Source organism: Camelus bactrianus, chromosome X, assembly GCF_048773025.1.
Source record: "Camelus bactrianus isolate YW-2024 breed Bactrian camel chromosome X, ASM4877302v1, whole genome shotgun sequence".
Classification (NCBI taxonomy): Eukaryota; Metazoa; Chordata; class Mammalia; order Artiodactyla; family Camelidae; genus Camelus; species Camelus bactrianus.
The window spans coordinates 34,600,475-34,616,122 of record NC_133575.1 but is presented as its reverse complement, the minus strand read 5'-3'; the positions used below and the strand labels follow the sequence as shown (position 1 = coordinate 34,616,122).

The window sequence follows — 15,648 nt, the reverse complement described above, 5'->3', positions numbered from 1 at the left end:
TGCTGATGAATCAGTGAGGACCCAGGAAAATGGTGCCCTCTGCTGAAGCCACATCCCTATCAATAAGATGAGTGGCTTAGAGCAGAGGTTCTAAACTAGTGGCCCCTGGGCCTTCTGTAGCACTGCTTGTCTTGAAAGAAGAACAAAGAGGGAAACTTCCAGTCTCTTTTTTTTTTGGTAGAACGCTGTCTTTTTCCTTTTGTTTCACCATTTTTCACTTTTCTGTAACTTGGCTGAACTAAGTACACTTCCAGCCTCCCTAGGAAGCTCCCTTTCCACATACATTACAATCACCCTCTTCCCACCCCTTGGTGCCTCTCCTATTAGGCTTTTTTCTCTTCAAGAAGCAAGTCATGCTTGGATATCAACTCCTTGATAATGTTCAGCTGAAGGACAATGATGTGGTCGAGAATGTTTGAATTGTAGGGAAAAAGAGAGGAGGGTTTTTTTTTGAGGAATGTTCTGTGACCAACCCACCACCAACTGTAGCCACATTGACCAAACGGACCAGTTGCTTTAGGCAGTATTTCCCAAAATATGTAAGGAAACATTCCTGCCCTTGAAAAACATCACTTCTATTTGACACAACATTGTCAAATGACTATAACTCAATAAAAAAATGTTAAAAAAAATTTTAAATCACTTCCATCCCCTCTTCCAATAAGATATAGAGACTAAGAAATTATGTGAATAATATATATAATATCTCCTGATGGAGGTAGGCAGTAAGTTAATTAAGGACTCTGAAAGTCCAGCTGGATAGAAACCAGTTTAACTTTTTGTATGTGTGTGTTTATTTTTATTTTATTTTACAGCAGCTCGGTAGTGTATTACTAAACCACCATTCCTTACAGAAAATGTCAGCAACCATTTGAACATTTGTACTTGAACAATGTTTCATTCATCTTTAAGCTGGGCAAATCTTAAGTATTTTGCAATTTAAAATATTATATAACCTAAGAAAATCCACCTCTTTCAAATTTCAAATAACCATCTTCGTAATTTAGATTTTACAGCCAACTTTTAAAAAATTGAAATATAATTGACATATAACATTATTTTAGTCTCAAGTGTACAACATAAAGATTCAATATTTGCATATACCATGAAATGATCACTACAATGTGTCTAGTTAACATCCATCATGACACAATTACAAAGATTTTTTTTCTTGTGATGAGAACTTGTAAGAGCTACTTTCTTAGCAACTTTCAAATATACCATACAGTATTAGTAACTATAGTCACCATGCTGCACATTACATCCCCATGACTTATTTTATAACTGAAAGTTTGTACCTTTTGACCACCTGGTTTAACTTTTTTCCCAGAATTTTCTTATTATGAAAAAGGTCAAGGAATTTTACAGTCAACACTCATATAGTGACCAACTAGATTCTACACTTAACATGTTTGCTGTATTTGCTTTATTCTGTAATTATCCATCTATCCATCCTTCTCTTTATCTGTCAAACCCTCTTATTATTTTTTGATACATTTCAAAGTAAGTCACAGACATCAGGACCTTTTGCCTCTAATTACTTTAGCACACTTATCCTCAACCAGCTTTGTTCGAATCCATATTTCCTTGTCCCACAAAAGCACAAAAATCCCATGTTTTTGATTAACACCTATTGATGTCACTCAAATTTCATGCTCCACAGGGCAGACTAAAGCTAATCCTATGGGGTTATGAAAACATCACCTATGTAATGAAATCTCAGATTATTTAAAATTGTTATCCTGTCTCATGTAGATTAAACACCGAATGGAAGGGGGCAAAGTTAATCATCTCATTTTACAGATGGGGAAAGTGAAGCCCAGAAAGGTGAGGGCTCTTGTCCAAGATCATACAACCTATTAGGCCTATTAGGCATAGAGCTTTCCTGCAGAATGACAATGTTCTGCCTTGTCCTTGAACGAGGCCATTTTCCTGTCACTGTAGTCCTTGCACACCGCTGACTGCTATGGTCTTTGGCTCACAAGGGTGTTTCAGGAGCAAAAGTAAAGTTCCTGGGCCAGTTTCTAAGCTAGACTCCCAAATGACTGTTTTTGGAACTTCATTTCTTCCAGTTACTTGTTCCATCTTATCCAGATTTCTTTTGCTTGGCAATGCCCATGTTTTATTCTGTTCTTCTAGAATTCCAAATTAATCATCTCCTTTTTGGTGAAAGGAGATGTTTAAATGAAGAAGTATTCAAAGGATGCTACAGCAGGTCTCTGACCCTCTTCCGGCCATCTGTAACACCTAGCCCTTTCAGAGACTCAAATCTAGGGAGTGGATGAAGCCATGGGGGAAGTGGTATTGCTCCAATTTTATATTCTACCTTAAAGATGCTTGTGATTCTAAAAATCATGTTGGGAAACTCGAGGAGGGCTACTGTCACAGCAATGAGCTATGTCATCCTTCAACCACGTGATGGATAGTCAAGGAAACTATGGTGGCATCATCTGGATACTTTCAATACTTAAAAAATAGTATTCTTCAAGGAGTCTGTGTTCATTTATTTATACATATTCCATTGAATTTGCAAAAGGATTTGAGGCAGGTGAATTAAAAGATTCGTTTTCTATAACAGTTTTTAAAATAAAGAATACAACACCCAAATTTGAGAAAGACAAAGCTGTAATTTCTGGGTTTGCATCCTTTTATTTGTGGGAGACCACGATGAGGTAAGGCGAAAAGAAATCTTGTCTACTACAATTACAATACACAAAAGATAACCCACACCTTTCACACAACAAAGGAAGACAAGAGCTTAGATATGAAACAAGACTCATTATACTGCTGACATTTTAAGAAAATGCAATAATTTACGTAGACAGCATGATGAAACAATTTTTATGGTTTTAGACATATTCTGAAAGGCCTTGGAAGGCAATCTCATTCTAGTTTCTTAAAAGCAGCCGCATCTGGAGAAAAGTTTCTATGGCAACGCGGGAAAGCTTGTTTTTTTTTTTTTTTTCCTCCTTTTCAGGAGCATAAATCATCTCCTGGCTTGAGGCTTCAGTAAAGGTCTCCTTTATCTTAGAAGCTATTGCCATTTGGTTTTGCGTTCCCTATTTTGACTGTCTCAGAGAAAACCGAACAAAGGGCTTCTAAGAAAACTTGGAGTCTTTTTCATATTTGGGGGCAAGATGTGAATAACGTAATTTTAGACTTTGCTTCTCAGTGATCAAAATGATGGTACAGGGGGAGGGTATAGCTCAGTGGTAGAGCACATGCCTAGCATGCAGGAGGTCCTGGATTCAATCCCCAGTACCACCATGAAATAAATTAATTAATTAACCTAATTACCTCCCCCTACTCCAAAAAAAAATGAGGGTACACATTAGTATGTTTGGTTTATATCATGTATTGTTTCAAATCTCCAAAAAGTTGTGACTGATGGGTTCTCAGGAAAGAAAAACCAATCTGTACTTAAGGAGGAGGACCTGTCTGGCCAAAGCACCTCTTAATGACTAGTTTAGTGGAGCAGTTAGAAGGCTCTGCGATGCTCCAGCTGCCTTCAGATCTGCCTGTAAATGATTTGGTCACCGGGTTTGGAGCACTGACAGGCTCCAGGTAGTTTTTTTTTTTTTTTTATCAATACATTCTTTCCAAGAAAGCTAATAACGAGATACTCTCTATTTTAAAGCACGACATGCCTTGAGAATTTTGTTTAAACCATATTGGCCTTTGTATGTTATAGGAAGTGATGTGACTAATGAAAAACACAGAGGACACAGAAACAGAGCTGGGTTTTAGACCTAGCTCTGCCATCACTAGTTGTATAACACTGGGCAAATCCTTGAGCCTCCATTTTCTAATCTAAAAAATAGGAATAACACTTTGAGCCTCAAAGGCTTACTGTTAAGGGCTGAACATGTGTGAATATTGGAGACTGCTGTGCTGTACACATATAAAGTAGATATTATTATTGGTTGGTTGTCTTTCTTTCTAGCTCTTTTTCTTTGAAAAAGTCAAGGGTATCCTTTACCATTTCCAGTGTGACCGGAAGAAGTCAGTTTCAGTGTCTGTAAATATTTTAGTTTCTTATACTGTGTTAAATATACTCAGTTTATACAGATGCCATTGCAGGCATTTATTTATTTCTTGACCAAGTAATTAAATGTCATCTTTGTTGAAGGATATTAAATGAATCCGTCCAACAAACGTGTTAAGTGCCAACGGTGTACTAGCATCGGGGAGACAAAGAATAAATAATTAAATTCTTATCATTCAGGAAATAAGTTTCCTGAGTTTCAAGGCCACAACATAAACTGTTCACACTGATGCAGTGAAAGAGGAGATGCAGGCCAGCTCACCCTCTGCCAGCCAAGCGCGATGTGAGCTGCAGTCATCTGAAGAAAGGATGCCTTTTTGAAATTTACTTGCCATGAGTGTGTGCCTTCTTGTAATTTACACAAAGAAGACATGGAATGTGTCAGCAGAGGCCCTGATGCTTGTACAGTTCGTGATATTCTCTGGAAGGCTTTCAGTGTTTCACCGTTTAGCATGAGGAAGGCTGCTGGCCATGTTTGTTACTTGGAGTCAGAGTGTCTGGATTTGAATACTGGCTCTGTCATTTGCTAGCTGTGTGACCTTGGGTACATTACTTGGCCTCTCTGTGCTTGCCACTTGCCACAACTGCCCACTTCATAGAGTTGTTAGGAGGATAAGTAAATTCTTACTTGTAAAACACTTAGAATAGAAGCTGGCATATAGCCTGTGCTCAAAATGTTAGCTGTTTTTAGTAATATTATTACCTGCCTCTCCATTCTGTGTTGAAGAGTTCAAAAATTAATATCTGAATTCTGCCTACAAATGCTGCTTTCCTGTAATGAATTTAATCACATGTTGGGGATATTTTTCTTATTACCCCAGATCCTTTGTATGTGTGTGTGTATGTGTGTGTGTTTGTGTTAAATAGCTAAAAGGCATTCTCTTTAGAGGCATCAAAGAATTCCAGTTCTTTGATCAAAGGCCACTTGATTGTTTCTAGAATTTTCTCTTAAAACCATTGCTTTGTCAGAAGTGACAGAGGTGATGAGAGCTATTTGCATATTTTTTGGCTTTTATCCTTCCTGGGAGGATGCTTGAAGGGTTTACCAGGGTTCTAAGATTAGAGATGCTTTGAGGTACAGTGAAATTTTTTGGTCAGTTTTGGTTAACATGATACTTTTTTTTTTTTTTTGGTAACTTTAAACTAAGAAAAAGTCCTTATGTAGTATTGAAGTACTGATGTTTCATACTGTTTTCAAAACGATTAACTTTGCATTTTAAAATGCTGGAAAAGTTCTGTTAAATATCAGATTTTGATCTGAAGGACATGAGACAGATTGACAAGGCAAAGGACGAGGCAGATGGGGATTTTGATTTTTCCCTTTTATCCAAGTCCTTTCTCCTCCACTGTTCCTAAGACACTGAGAAGAGGCCCCCTCATTACCTGCACTATGTGCTTTTCAGTCTCCTACTGCATCTAACTCTCGGGCCATTTTCCGTGGCACGAAACTGGAAGCATTGACTGTTAATAATGGTACAAACCACTGATTTCTAGGGACTTAAAATAATTTGAGTATCTAATCCAAATTGAAGTATCCAAGTAATTGAGACAGCCATCACTTTGATGAGACATTTTCCAAGTGAACCATCTGGGAAGAGAGATGCAATATTTTAATCATTTCACGCATGAGGCTTTATAGTCTACCATTAGTCAGGTGTACCACACTGGGTTTATTCATCCAAGGGAGACTCCCTGAGCCAAAATACTATGAGTCCTGCACCATTTAGAGACAACAAATAAGATGATCTTATCAGGGTCCTGTCGGGGACCGATAGGGGCTGCTTCTGAAAGTGCCAAATGATCATCTGTTTGTGAAATATTACTTGGTCCTGTGTGTTAAACTCAAGTTTAATTCACTTTTTAAAAGTACAAATGGATTCTCACCTTGCTCCTAAACTGGTTGCAAAAGTTAAATATCTGTTTAAGAGAAAAACTGATATTTTAAGATTCTTATATTTAAATGGAGAGCAGAATGCTTTAAGACGCTTTGCATCAATCAGTGTATAGTTACTGATTTTTTAAATTTTTCCTTTTGGATCCAAGGGTGGTGGCTGAGAGTTCAGGTTTGGTGCCAAACTCTAACCCTGCCATTTAGTAATTGTGTAATCTTCAGCAAGTCAGGGAATGTCTCTAAGGCTTCCTTTTTTTTTTTTTTTTCTTTTTAAATGAGGATAATAGTACTTCTCAGCCCTGGGGTGAAGATCAGATGAGCTTTGTGTATAAAACGCTTCTTCTTCACACAGAGCAAAGCAATGCTCAATGCTTTATGATGGTGACTGTTAATACTGTGGATATTTTCATTCTTTCTTTCTTTTTCACCGTTATTGTGTTGTGTCAGTAAATGATTGCCTAAGTGTTTCAACAGTGTTGATTTCATCATCTAGTGTTTTTAGAGCAAATGTAATTCTACTACTTTGTGGGGTTGTTTTTTTTTTTTTGCAATAGTATTTCATTATAAAATTCTCAGACTTCCTGGAGAATGCACCATCTCTCATATTTTTGTTCTATGGCAAAATGTGTTAGTAGTTCCAAACGCCTGACATAAACATGAACTCTTGAGAAATCACCCTGTCCTAAGCCGGGGCAGCTTTGTGTACTTCATTGTTTGCTTACTCTTAATTAATCAAACCATTAGTCCTTTTGCCAGTCATCACTGAGGAATCCCTTGAGGGCTATTTCTTAACAGTCTTAATCACCTCCAGACCCAGACTCCAATTCTTCAGTTTCTTTGGTGCCCTAAAATGCCCTCCTCCAAATTGCAGTGTCTTCCTTAAGGCACGGATACTTGGGTCAATTACTTTTCAAGTCAATTTTGTCAGTTGATTCCAACAAACATTTTAAATACCCCTCACACGAACACTAGTGAGACAAATCGTGAGGTATTTCCAATAATACAGTCTCGTATTGCCTTCTTTAAAGATATTTTTGTAATTTCTATTTATGCCTTTTTAAGGCACATGGGCATAGAGAACTCTATTCAATGGTTTGATAAGACCCTGGCTTGTTTTAATAAAAGTCTGTGTTTAGCATCAGATGCTAGGGGGAAACTGCACTTACTCAAAGACAGTACCTTCTGTGGAATATAAAATGCTAGTGTGTATGAGTGATGTTGTGTTTCGCTCTGAGCCCTTTTGTTTGAGCCTCAACACGCTCAGCAGGTCTGTTTGAATTCCCTGATGACAGCTGTTACTATGGCTGCATGTTATTTCATATATCATTTGTTGAACTGATGCTTGAAAAGGGAAATTGCATTGAATTGTATGCAATTTTGAATCTAAATAGGAATTTTTTTTCCTTATAGAGGTAAAATTAGGAAAGTGGAGTTAAAAATCCAAGCCCTGTATTTGTGAATTAGGATTGTGCAATGCTTGTGTGCAATGCCTGTGCACACTGTGCGGGGAGCTGTGGACTTTGGGACCATCACCTCACTACCAACTGGAAGTCCCAGCCTTGCCCCCAAGGACAGGGATCAGAAGATGGATTCACTCAAAAGATGAAAGGGCAAATTTGCCTCTTTAATATTTTAAATATTTTATTTATTCTTATTTATTATCATATTATTTTATTATTTTTTGGCAGAGGGGGAGGTAATTTTATTTATTTATTTATCTTTTTTTAAACTTTTTTTTATTGAGTTAGTCATTTTACACTGTTGTATCAAATTCCAGTGTAGAGCACAATTTTTCAGTTATACATGAACATACATATATTCATTGTCACATTTTTTTTTCGCTGTGAACCACCATAATATCCTGTATATATTTTCCTGTGCTATACAGTACAATCTTGTTTATCTATTCTCAGACTGGGATTTCAAAATTTGTAGATACTGACAGGCATATGCAGAATAGATAAACTAGATTTATTTATTTTTAATGGAGGTCCTGGGGATTGAACCCAGGACCTCATGTATGCTAAGCATGTGCTCTACCACTGAGCTAAACCTTCCCCCCAAAATCAGCCTTTTTAAAAAAAAAAGTGGGCATCTTCTTTTAGGATAGCTCATAGAGGGGAATACAAGCCTCGCCTTTTCATTATGGCTTTTACAATGCACTCATATTTTATGTTCCACAGACTCTTATCAAACCTTGAGGTACAAGTGTGTTTTAAAAACACGTTGATCTAAACAGAGTGAAAAATATCTTTTGAAAGGTAATTTCTCCCTGAAGCAAAAATTGAGAGATGCGATCTATGAAAAGGATGGCTCTGAGGCATCTGAAAACAGTACTCACAGTGGCTATGGATACCGACACTGGAGTGAAACTGCCTGGCTTTGCCGTTGGCTCATTACGTGACCTTGGACACCTCTTCCCACTTCAGTTTCCTCAGCCATGAAATAGAAGGATCAATAAGGCCTTTTTTATCGGGTTGCTGTGAGAATTCATTGAATTCACATATTAAAATACTTAGGACAGCGTCTCAAATGCAGTGAGCACATATGAATAGTAGCTATTTTGATAGGAATCTTTGTTTTCACACTAGTGGTATCTATATCTAAAAGTCCCAGAACTATTATTTTTAAAAGACAAGATAGAATTTGTTTCATTTATCAGTAAGGCACAGCATCTTGGCATTTCCTTGATTTTGTTTGGTCTCATAAAGCAAATGAGTAAGGTATTGGGAACTGAGCAAATTCAGGTCATCGTGGGAAGAGCACCAGAGTTCTCTTGTCTGAGAAAATGCTTGCTAAACTCTGGAAGTCAAAAATGCAGAATTTTAAGGTCTGTGATGCAAAAACTACACCCAGGATATACTTACACCAAAAACTACATATTGGAACTCTACACTAAGCTTTATACTTTATCAAAACTCATTGAACTCATTGGGTAAAGTTTATTGCATGTAAGTGTACTTCAGTAAAAAATTTTTTAAAGTTAAATTCATGGTGGTGAGAATACATTAGGCATTCAATAACTGTTTTGACTACATTACCAATGGAATGAATGAATGAATGGAGTCATTTCATCCTTCAGTGATGAAGTATTCAGGCAATCAAGACAATTAAGTGGGCTGAATTTTATGTCCTTGGTTTTGAAACTTTACATCGACTTCCAAAAATTCAGTTTTAACAGTAAATCTTAGATCCTTTCACGTGTTTTGAAGGCTCACTCCCCCCCCCCCCCGATTTACCGGATTTTCGGATTTGCCTTGAGAATGAAGTCAACGGCTCCATTTGGTCCTGTGCCTTCTGGGGCTTATCTGTATCTCTTTTGGGTTGCCTTGTACTTTCTCTCGCGTTGTCAGACACAGTCATGCAATCTAGTCCTTAAAGACAGACATTTTGATACAGTGACCAAAGATGTTTTTAAGATTTGAGACATTTCCCAAAAAATGAAATCCCTTCTATTCTTTCTAGAAATAGAAGTTGGTTTCCTAGACTTGGAATCTGGGCCTCTCTTGAGAACCCTTAACCACTGTCAGTTAAAACAAGTAGAGCAGAACGATAAAGCAAATATGTGAGCCAATGTGGACTTTTTCTCATTGGCTGTTACCATGAGGAGCTGATCTGGAGTCTCCTGTAAAGTGCTTGATTCTGATTGCTTCTTGTATTTTTCTCCCAGGTATGGCCGCAGCCAAACTTCTGCACGACTGTGGCCTGAATGTGATTGTTCTGGAAGCCCAGGACCGCGTGGGAGGCAGGACTTACACCATCAGGGTAAGACTTGTTAAGGATGGGTTGGAGAAACGTGCCACTGAAGCTGAGTTTCTTTTTTTCTTTCTGGAAGTCTTGCGCTTCATTTGACTCTTTTTAAGAGAGTGAAAATTACTCTGGAGCATTCTCCCCAGCGTCTCTCTCAATTTTCAACTTATCTTCCTTTTCAACTTATCCTCCCGTCCCTTTTCTCTTCTCACATCATGACACTTGGCATTTGCCCAATAAATTATGGCACCAGTAAATAAGTGTTTGGAATCTATTAGTGAATAAAATGAAGATTGCTCTTGTGAAACTTATGTTCTCTTTCTTTTGCAGGATGAGTAATACAATAAACAAACAATTAGGCATCCAATTATGCTTAGACACATTCAAACATAGGGAGTTTTTCTAGTCACTCTTTTTCAAAGATTGATGCTTAGGCATTGCAAGTGAACCAATTCATACCCATATGGAAACCTTTCTGTTGAACCTAAGAACAATTTCAAAGGTTTGATTATGGCCAAATATTTCCTAATGCCATCTTTCAAGGGTCTGGATTAGCAAACTGCATAAGAAGTGATTATTTCGTCTCTTGTTTTTCCTCTAGCATTAGGTCCCTCAAAATCAGCCTGAAATGCTAAGTAAAGAGAAATTCACCAACAATTCATAGCTTACAAATCCAAGGCACTAAAACCCAAATCATGTCGTGGTATGTATTGAGAAGCATGGGGTTCAGAAGTCTCTTGTCTATTTCAAGTTTAGTCAGTTTTGTTTTAAATTAAGGAATAATTCAGTAACTGTTAAGTCACATGAATGAAGTAAAGTTGAGAATAGAATCCAATTTTCCAAGGATACACCTCTTTAACCTGTGAAATGCCAATTTGCATATTTCAGGGCTGTCTTTTTTATCTTAGGAATAACATTTTTACAAATATTTATTTTTATTTTTCCCATGGAAAAACAGAACCAAAAAGTTAAATATGTGGACCTTGGAGGATCTTATGTTGGGCCAACTCAGAATCGTATCTTAAGATTATCCAAGGAGCTAGGATTGGAGACCTACAAAGTGAATGAAGTAGAGCGCCTGATTCATCATGTAAAGGTAAGCCTGGACCAGCCTTTGAAGGATTTGAAGACTTCTCTATGGATCTTTGCACATATGAATTCCAGATCCTTCCCTCAGTCTCCTTTATCCCTGAATGATGCATATATGTTTTATAAGTATATTTCAACCATTCTGAGAATCTTTTTTTTTTTAATTTCAACCATTCTGAGAATATTTTTTTTTACTGTTATCAAAGAATAATTCCAGACCTATTTGGGGAGGTTATTGATGAGGTGGTATTGCCCATCTGGTAAAACGTTTAACAAAACCAATAGAAAAAAAATGTGATTGATTTATTAAATAGCTCTATTAAAATAACTGGGTCCCTTTCAAGTGATATAAAAATTTGTGTATAGTTTTTCAAATGCTGCCCTAGACTTCACATTATAAAGGGTGTTTGCAATATATCTACTATAATATTTTGAAACTTTGTCATTAAGTCCTATATATCAGCTAAACTCACTCTTTTTTAGAGAAACATAAAAGTAGCTCAAGTCTCAAATTCCATTTTTCATGGAGAAGCTCCATTGATCCCCTGGAAATCTCTGGGTCTCCCATTCCCATGATCCTTTGTGGCCATGGTTCTTGCTTCTATGACCCCTGTGCTCATTCACAGTTCATGGCCTGTGACTCTCATCTTCCCTTTGTTCTGTGTCAACATGAGTTCAAATTCACCTCTTTGTCTTGATTTTCTTCAGACCACCCCAAGCATCTGTGTTCAGCGGACTTGACTGAAGTTTTGAGCATCAGGAGAGGGCTTAATTGCAGAAACATAAACAGCTTAGAATTCAATATTGGTCATTCTAATAAGCTCTTAAAACAGTATGCCCCTGGGGATTTCTGATGGGCCACATTCCTCTGTGGATTCCAGTTTTCCACCATGTTTCTGCCATCAGACTCCTGATCCTTGTTTTCCCAGCACTGTTGTCTTGGTCCAAAATGTCACCGGTGTTCTCTGACAAGCAAAGAGTCACCCACCTTGGGCCCCACTCTGAAGTCCCACAGAAGAACTGGCAGAGGTTTTGAATTTCAGCCTTTCCTCTCTCTTCCTCACTGAAAGTGATCAGTCTAGAGACCTGTTCCTCCCTGGAAGAAATCATCCCCTTAGGAGACAGAAGAAACTAGCAACAGTCAGTTTCAATTTACATAACAATGTTGACACCTGTATATTATTTGTGAGTGATAATATCAAGAAGGACAAAGAATAGATTGTACATTATGAATCATTTAATAAGACAGGAAATAAATATCTATCTAATTTGGCATAATGAGGCTCACATTCATATATACATGTTTTGGTTGACCTTCAGATTTTGTTTTATGAGCACTTGCACATTGCTTCCATATGTGTCTAGCGGGATAAGACACACACAAATTAGAAATGAAAATGTAACATGGTGATGGTGTGATTTATTGAACATCGGTCAGTGGCAGTGAACATCCTTCATCAGCTTTCTTGCTTTTAAATGTAGAGCATCTTGACCTATTTCTCCTGTCTTCCTTGTCCTACCATTTAAGACTTGGAGAGACTGACTTCCCAGAACACTAGGATCTCTTTTAGGTTTCTCCAGACAAAGGAGATGACTAAGAGATTATATTCACTTTTCTGTCTACGTGTGTGCAGGGTTTCTTGGCAGTCAGGAGCTATGTTCAGGACACTCTGTTTTTCTGGTAATCTTATGGCTCCCTTTAAGTTCCTTGTTTGAAAGAGGCTGGTCACAGTCATCAATCATGGAAACGATGCTATACTTGAATTTTTCAGAGTGATGTCCAAATGTACTCCTTTCTTAGACTATTTTAAATAATCCACGTGCAGCTAAGAAAATATAAGCAATGAAGCAGTATCTCTGACTTGATACAGAATAAATACATATGCCAATATTGCTCTTTATCAAAATAAATGTTATCGCTGTTTAATTATTAGAAAAATTAAACATGTTTACTGTAAAAAGTATAATATGAAAATGTGGGTAGAGAAAAACAAGTTAAAAAAATAAAAACACTCCAATAATCCTATCTAGAGAAAATCACTCTAAATATTCTTTTGGAACATAGATTTTCATATTCCTGTATTGCTATTTTCTGACCTCTGCTGGAGGAAATGAGAAATATCAGTACACTTTAACATACTGTATACCTATGCATATGTGCATATGTTTAATATGCTTACTTACTCTCCAATTAATTCTCGTACTGAGACAGTTGAAGCGCCAATGAGGTTTATGAAACAAAGATGTTTCCAAAGGCGGTTTCCAGAGATGCTAATTTGACCTCCTTGTGGTCATATCCAGTGAAGAGCTACATGTTAATAAATATCAATAAACAGTATAAAGCTAAGAAGTCTTCCCCAAACTAAATATTTACTTATTCTCCACTATCATCACCGCCGTATCTTTGCTCAGATGTCATTTTTCTTATTTTTAACCTGTAAAAAGCATATCAGATAGCTCCATCCATTTTTCTGGAATTGACAAGAACTCTGACATTCGATCTCTTACAACATGCCAAAGAATGTAGTCCAGAAATGTGCCTCCTTAGTCATGGTAGGCAGTACTTCGGGCATTTGGACATGACTCTCGATTGCCTATTTCAGTAACTACTATTTCCAAGTGCAAACTACAGCTCATGCAAATATACTGGATATTTGTGCCTTGTTTCGTCAGCAAACCTGCATGTATTTCTTAACCCAAAGCCTGAGAACATCAAGATACCGAGTGTACTACTTACTATCTTGCCAGATCCTGCTAATCAAATCAACCTGCTCCAGGACTCTGGTTCTTTTTTTTTTTTTTTTTTTTTAATTCCTTACATGGTCGTTAAAGGAGGGCAGAATGTTATGTGCAGCCTTCATACCATTAAGCTAAGGAATTTGGATATGAGGCTTGGAATTGAAACTGGTGAAATGGGGTTACTCACAAGAGGGGGGAGGGCACAGCAAATGATGGGCTAGCTATCCACAGGAAGGGTGTCTTTCCCAAGAAATGAGGACTCCCAGTATCACCAGTTCCCTGAGAGTTCTAGGAGAAATGGTCTATTGACAGATGGGGTATGAGCGTGCCAGCCCCATACCAAGCATCCGTAACCCCTGGTGTCCTGTGATGTGCAGGGCCTTTTGCTGTCTGCCTCTGATCTGTCGGAAATATTTCTAATCTCCCGAGGGGGCATTCATTTTTAGTGCCACAGGAGATCTATCTTATGTGGTTTTCCAAAACCTTATTCATGAATAAAAGATGTGATACCAAGATAAATTGGGATTTAATCATCAGTGGGAAAAGTGATCGCTTCAGCTCAAATCTGCATAATTTAGGTGTATTTCCACACTTCTCAAAGCAGCAATGTGGTCCTTTGTGCTTAACAATTATTGTTAAACATCTACTAAAGTTTTTCATGTTTTACAAATAGTCATGCTGATTTCTGCTAGTCGAGTTTAAAAGGTGGCTGTTTGCATGCCTGGGAAGTGACCTGGAAAAAAAATGGTTCCCTTTTAGGGACTATCTCATAATTTAAAAGACAAAAAGTAATAATTTGTTAAGGAATCTTGCTCTATTCTGACTTATGCCTATTCCTCCTTCATCTCATGTGAGTGTGTGTGTGTGTGTGCGTGTGTGTGTCTGTTAGCATGCACACATCTCTGTGGTTATTCTGATGTTATTTTTTGTTCTTTTGGATTCTTACCTTGAAGGAGTCAGAGAACATTCTTAAGCGTAGTACAATTCAGGCTATCGGCAAATTAAGTTCCTCTGTCTCAGAAGCTCTTATAAGTCTGAAATTTGGAAACTAGATTCTAGTCAAAATATGCATGAAACTGCTTTAGGCCCAAAGGCTGAACTGTTAAAGAGTTGGGTGAATGTAAAGATGGAGCGTGACAAACTTAAGAGCCCAACTGTGCGCTGATAATCATTTCCAAACTTCAGCTATCTGGAGAAATGGAGGAAAAAAGATGCTCTGGTCTTAGTGTGTTTCCCAGAGGGCAGAAGTCAAGCTGACTGTCAAAGTCCCTCTTGCTTTGTATGTGGTCAACCCTAATGCTTGAAGAGGTACATGAATGAGGCACCATCTCTCAAATATACTGCCCACCTGTTACTGCTGTTGTTCAGACAGCCTCATGGGGGAGGTACCATGTGGCACAGCCCTTCGGTTTGCTGAGAACTCTAAAAGCCAGTGAAAAATACAGGACAAAAAAGCACACAAAGGCAGAGAGCTGAGAGTAGATCTCTATTGACAAGAACAGTTGAGCGAACTTCTTGGAAGCGATTGCAAGGCTAAACTGCCTCTCAGCGTGGGGAAACAGCAAAAGAATTAGAGGTGAAATGTTGAAAACTAAAATATTCATATGTTAATTGCATTTGCAAACAGAAACGGTCCTATGGTGCAGGACCTCGGCATCTCCCAGAAATCAGGAGACAAGGAGCGTCCAGTCTTCTTTAGGCTGTTAGTATCCCCTTTTCCATGCCTCTACCTCCGATCCGATTAATCCAGAGGAGCTTGGATCAAAGTCTAGGCAGCACTTGCTTGTCTCATGGTGACAGGAGTCTCTAGGAACAGTTAGATAATCAACTCTTGTATTTCACCCAGGAATAGTTGCCCATTTCACATGAACTTCATACATGCCACACAGAGCTCACTGGCTCTGAGAGTCTTCCCTAGCTGGGATGGACTTTATGAACCTCTTCCACTCCCACCCCCACTCCATTTCATGTCTTAATTATTGGAAACAAATATGTCTTGTATTCATGGGAGATTTTTTTCCCCCCCAAAAAAATGCAGAATAGTAATGTCCTCTTCAGCAAGTAAAACCCACTTGTCTAGTGATCATTCTGACCTTATGCTAAGTTATTCTGGAAACCGAAGTGTTCATTTGTG

General features: G+C 37.9%; 1 protein-coding gene across 1 annotated transcript in view; it reads left to right on the top strand.

Moving 5' to 3' along the window:
* MAOB (monoamine oxidase B) overlaps nt 1–15,648 on the top strand; it is an 89,843-nt gene that overhangs the window by 26,743 nt on the left and 47,452 nt on the right. Inside the window, exons 2-3 of the mRNA XM_074359929.1 lie at nt 9,607–9,701; nt 10,645–10,782. Of these exons, the coding sequence (XP_074216030.1) occupies nt 9,607–9,701; nt 10,645–10,782 (233 nt within the window). The remainder of the gene's footprint in view (nt 1–9,606; nt 9,702–10,644; nt 10,783–15,648) is intronic.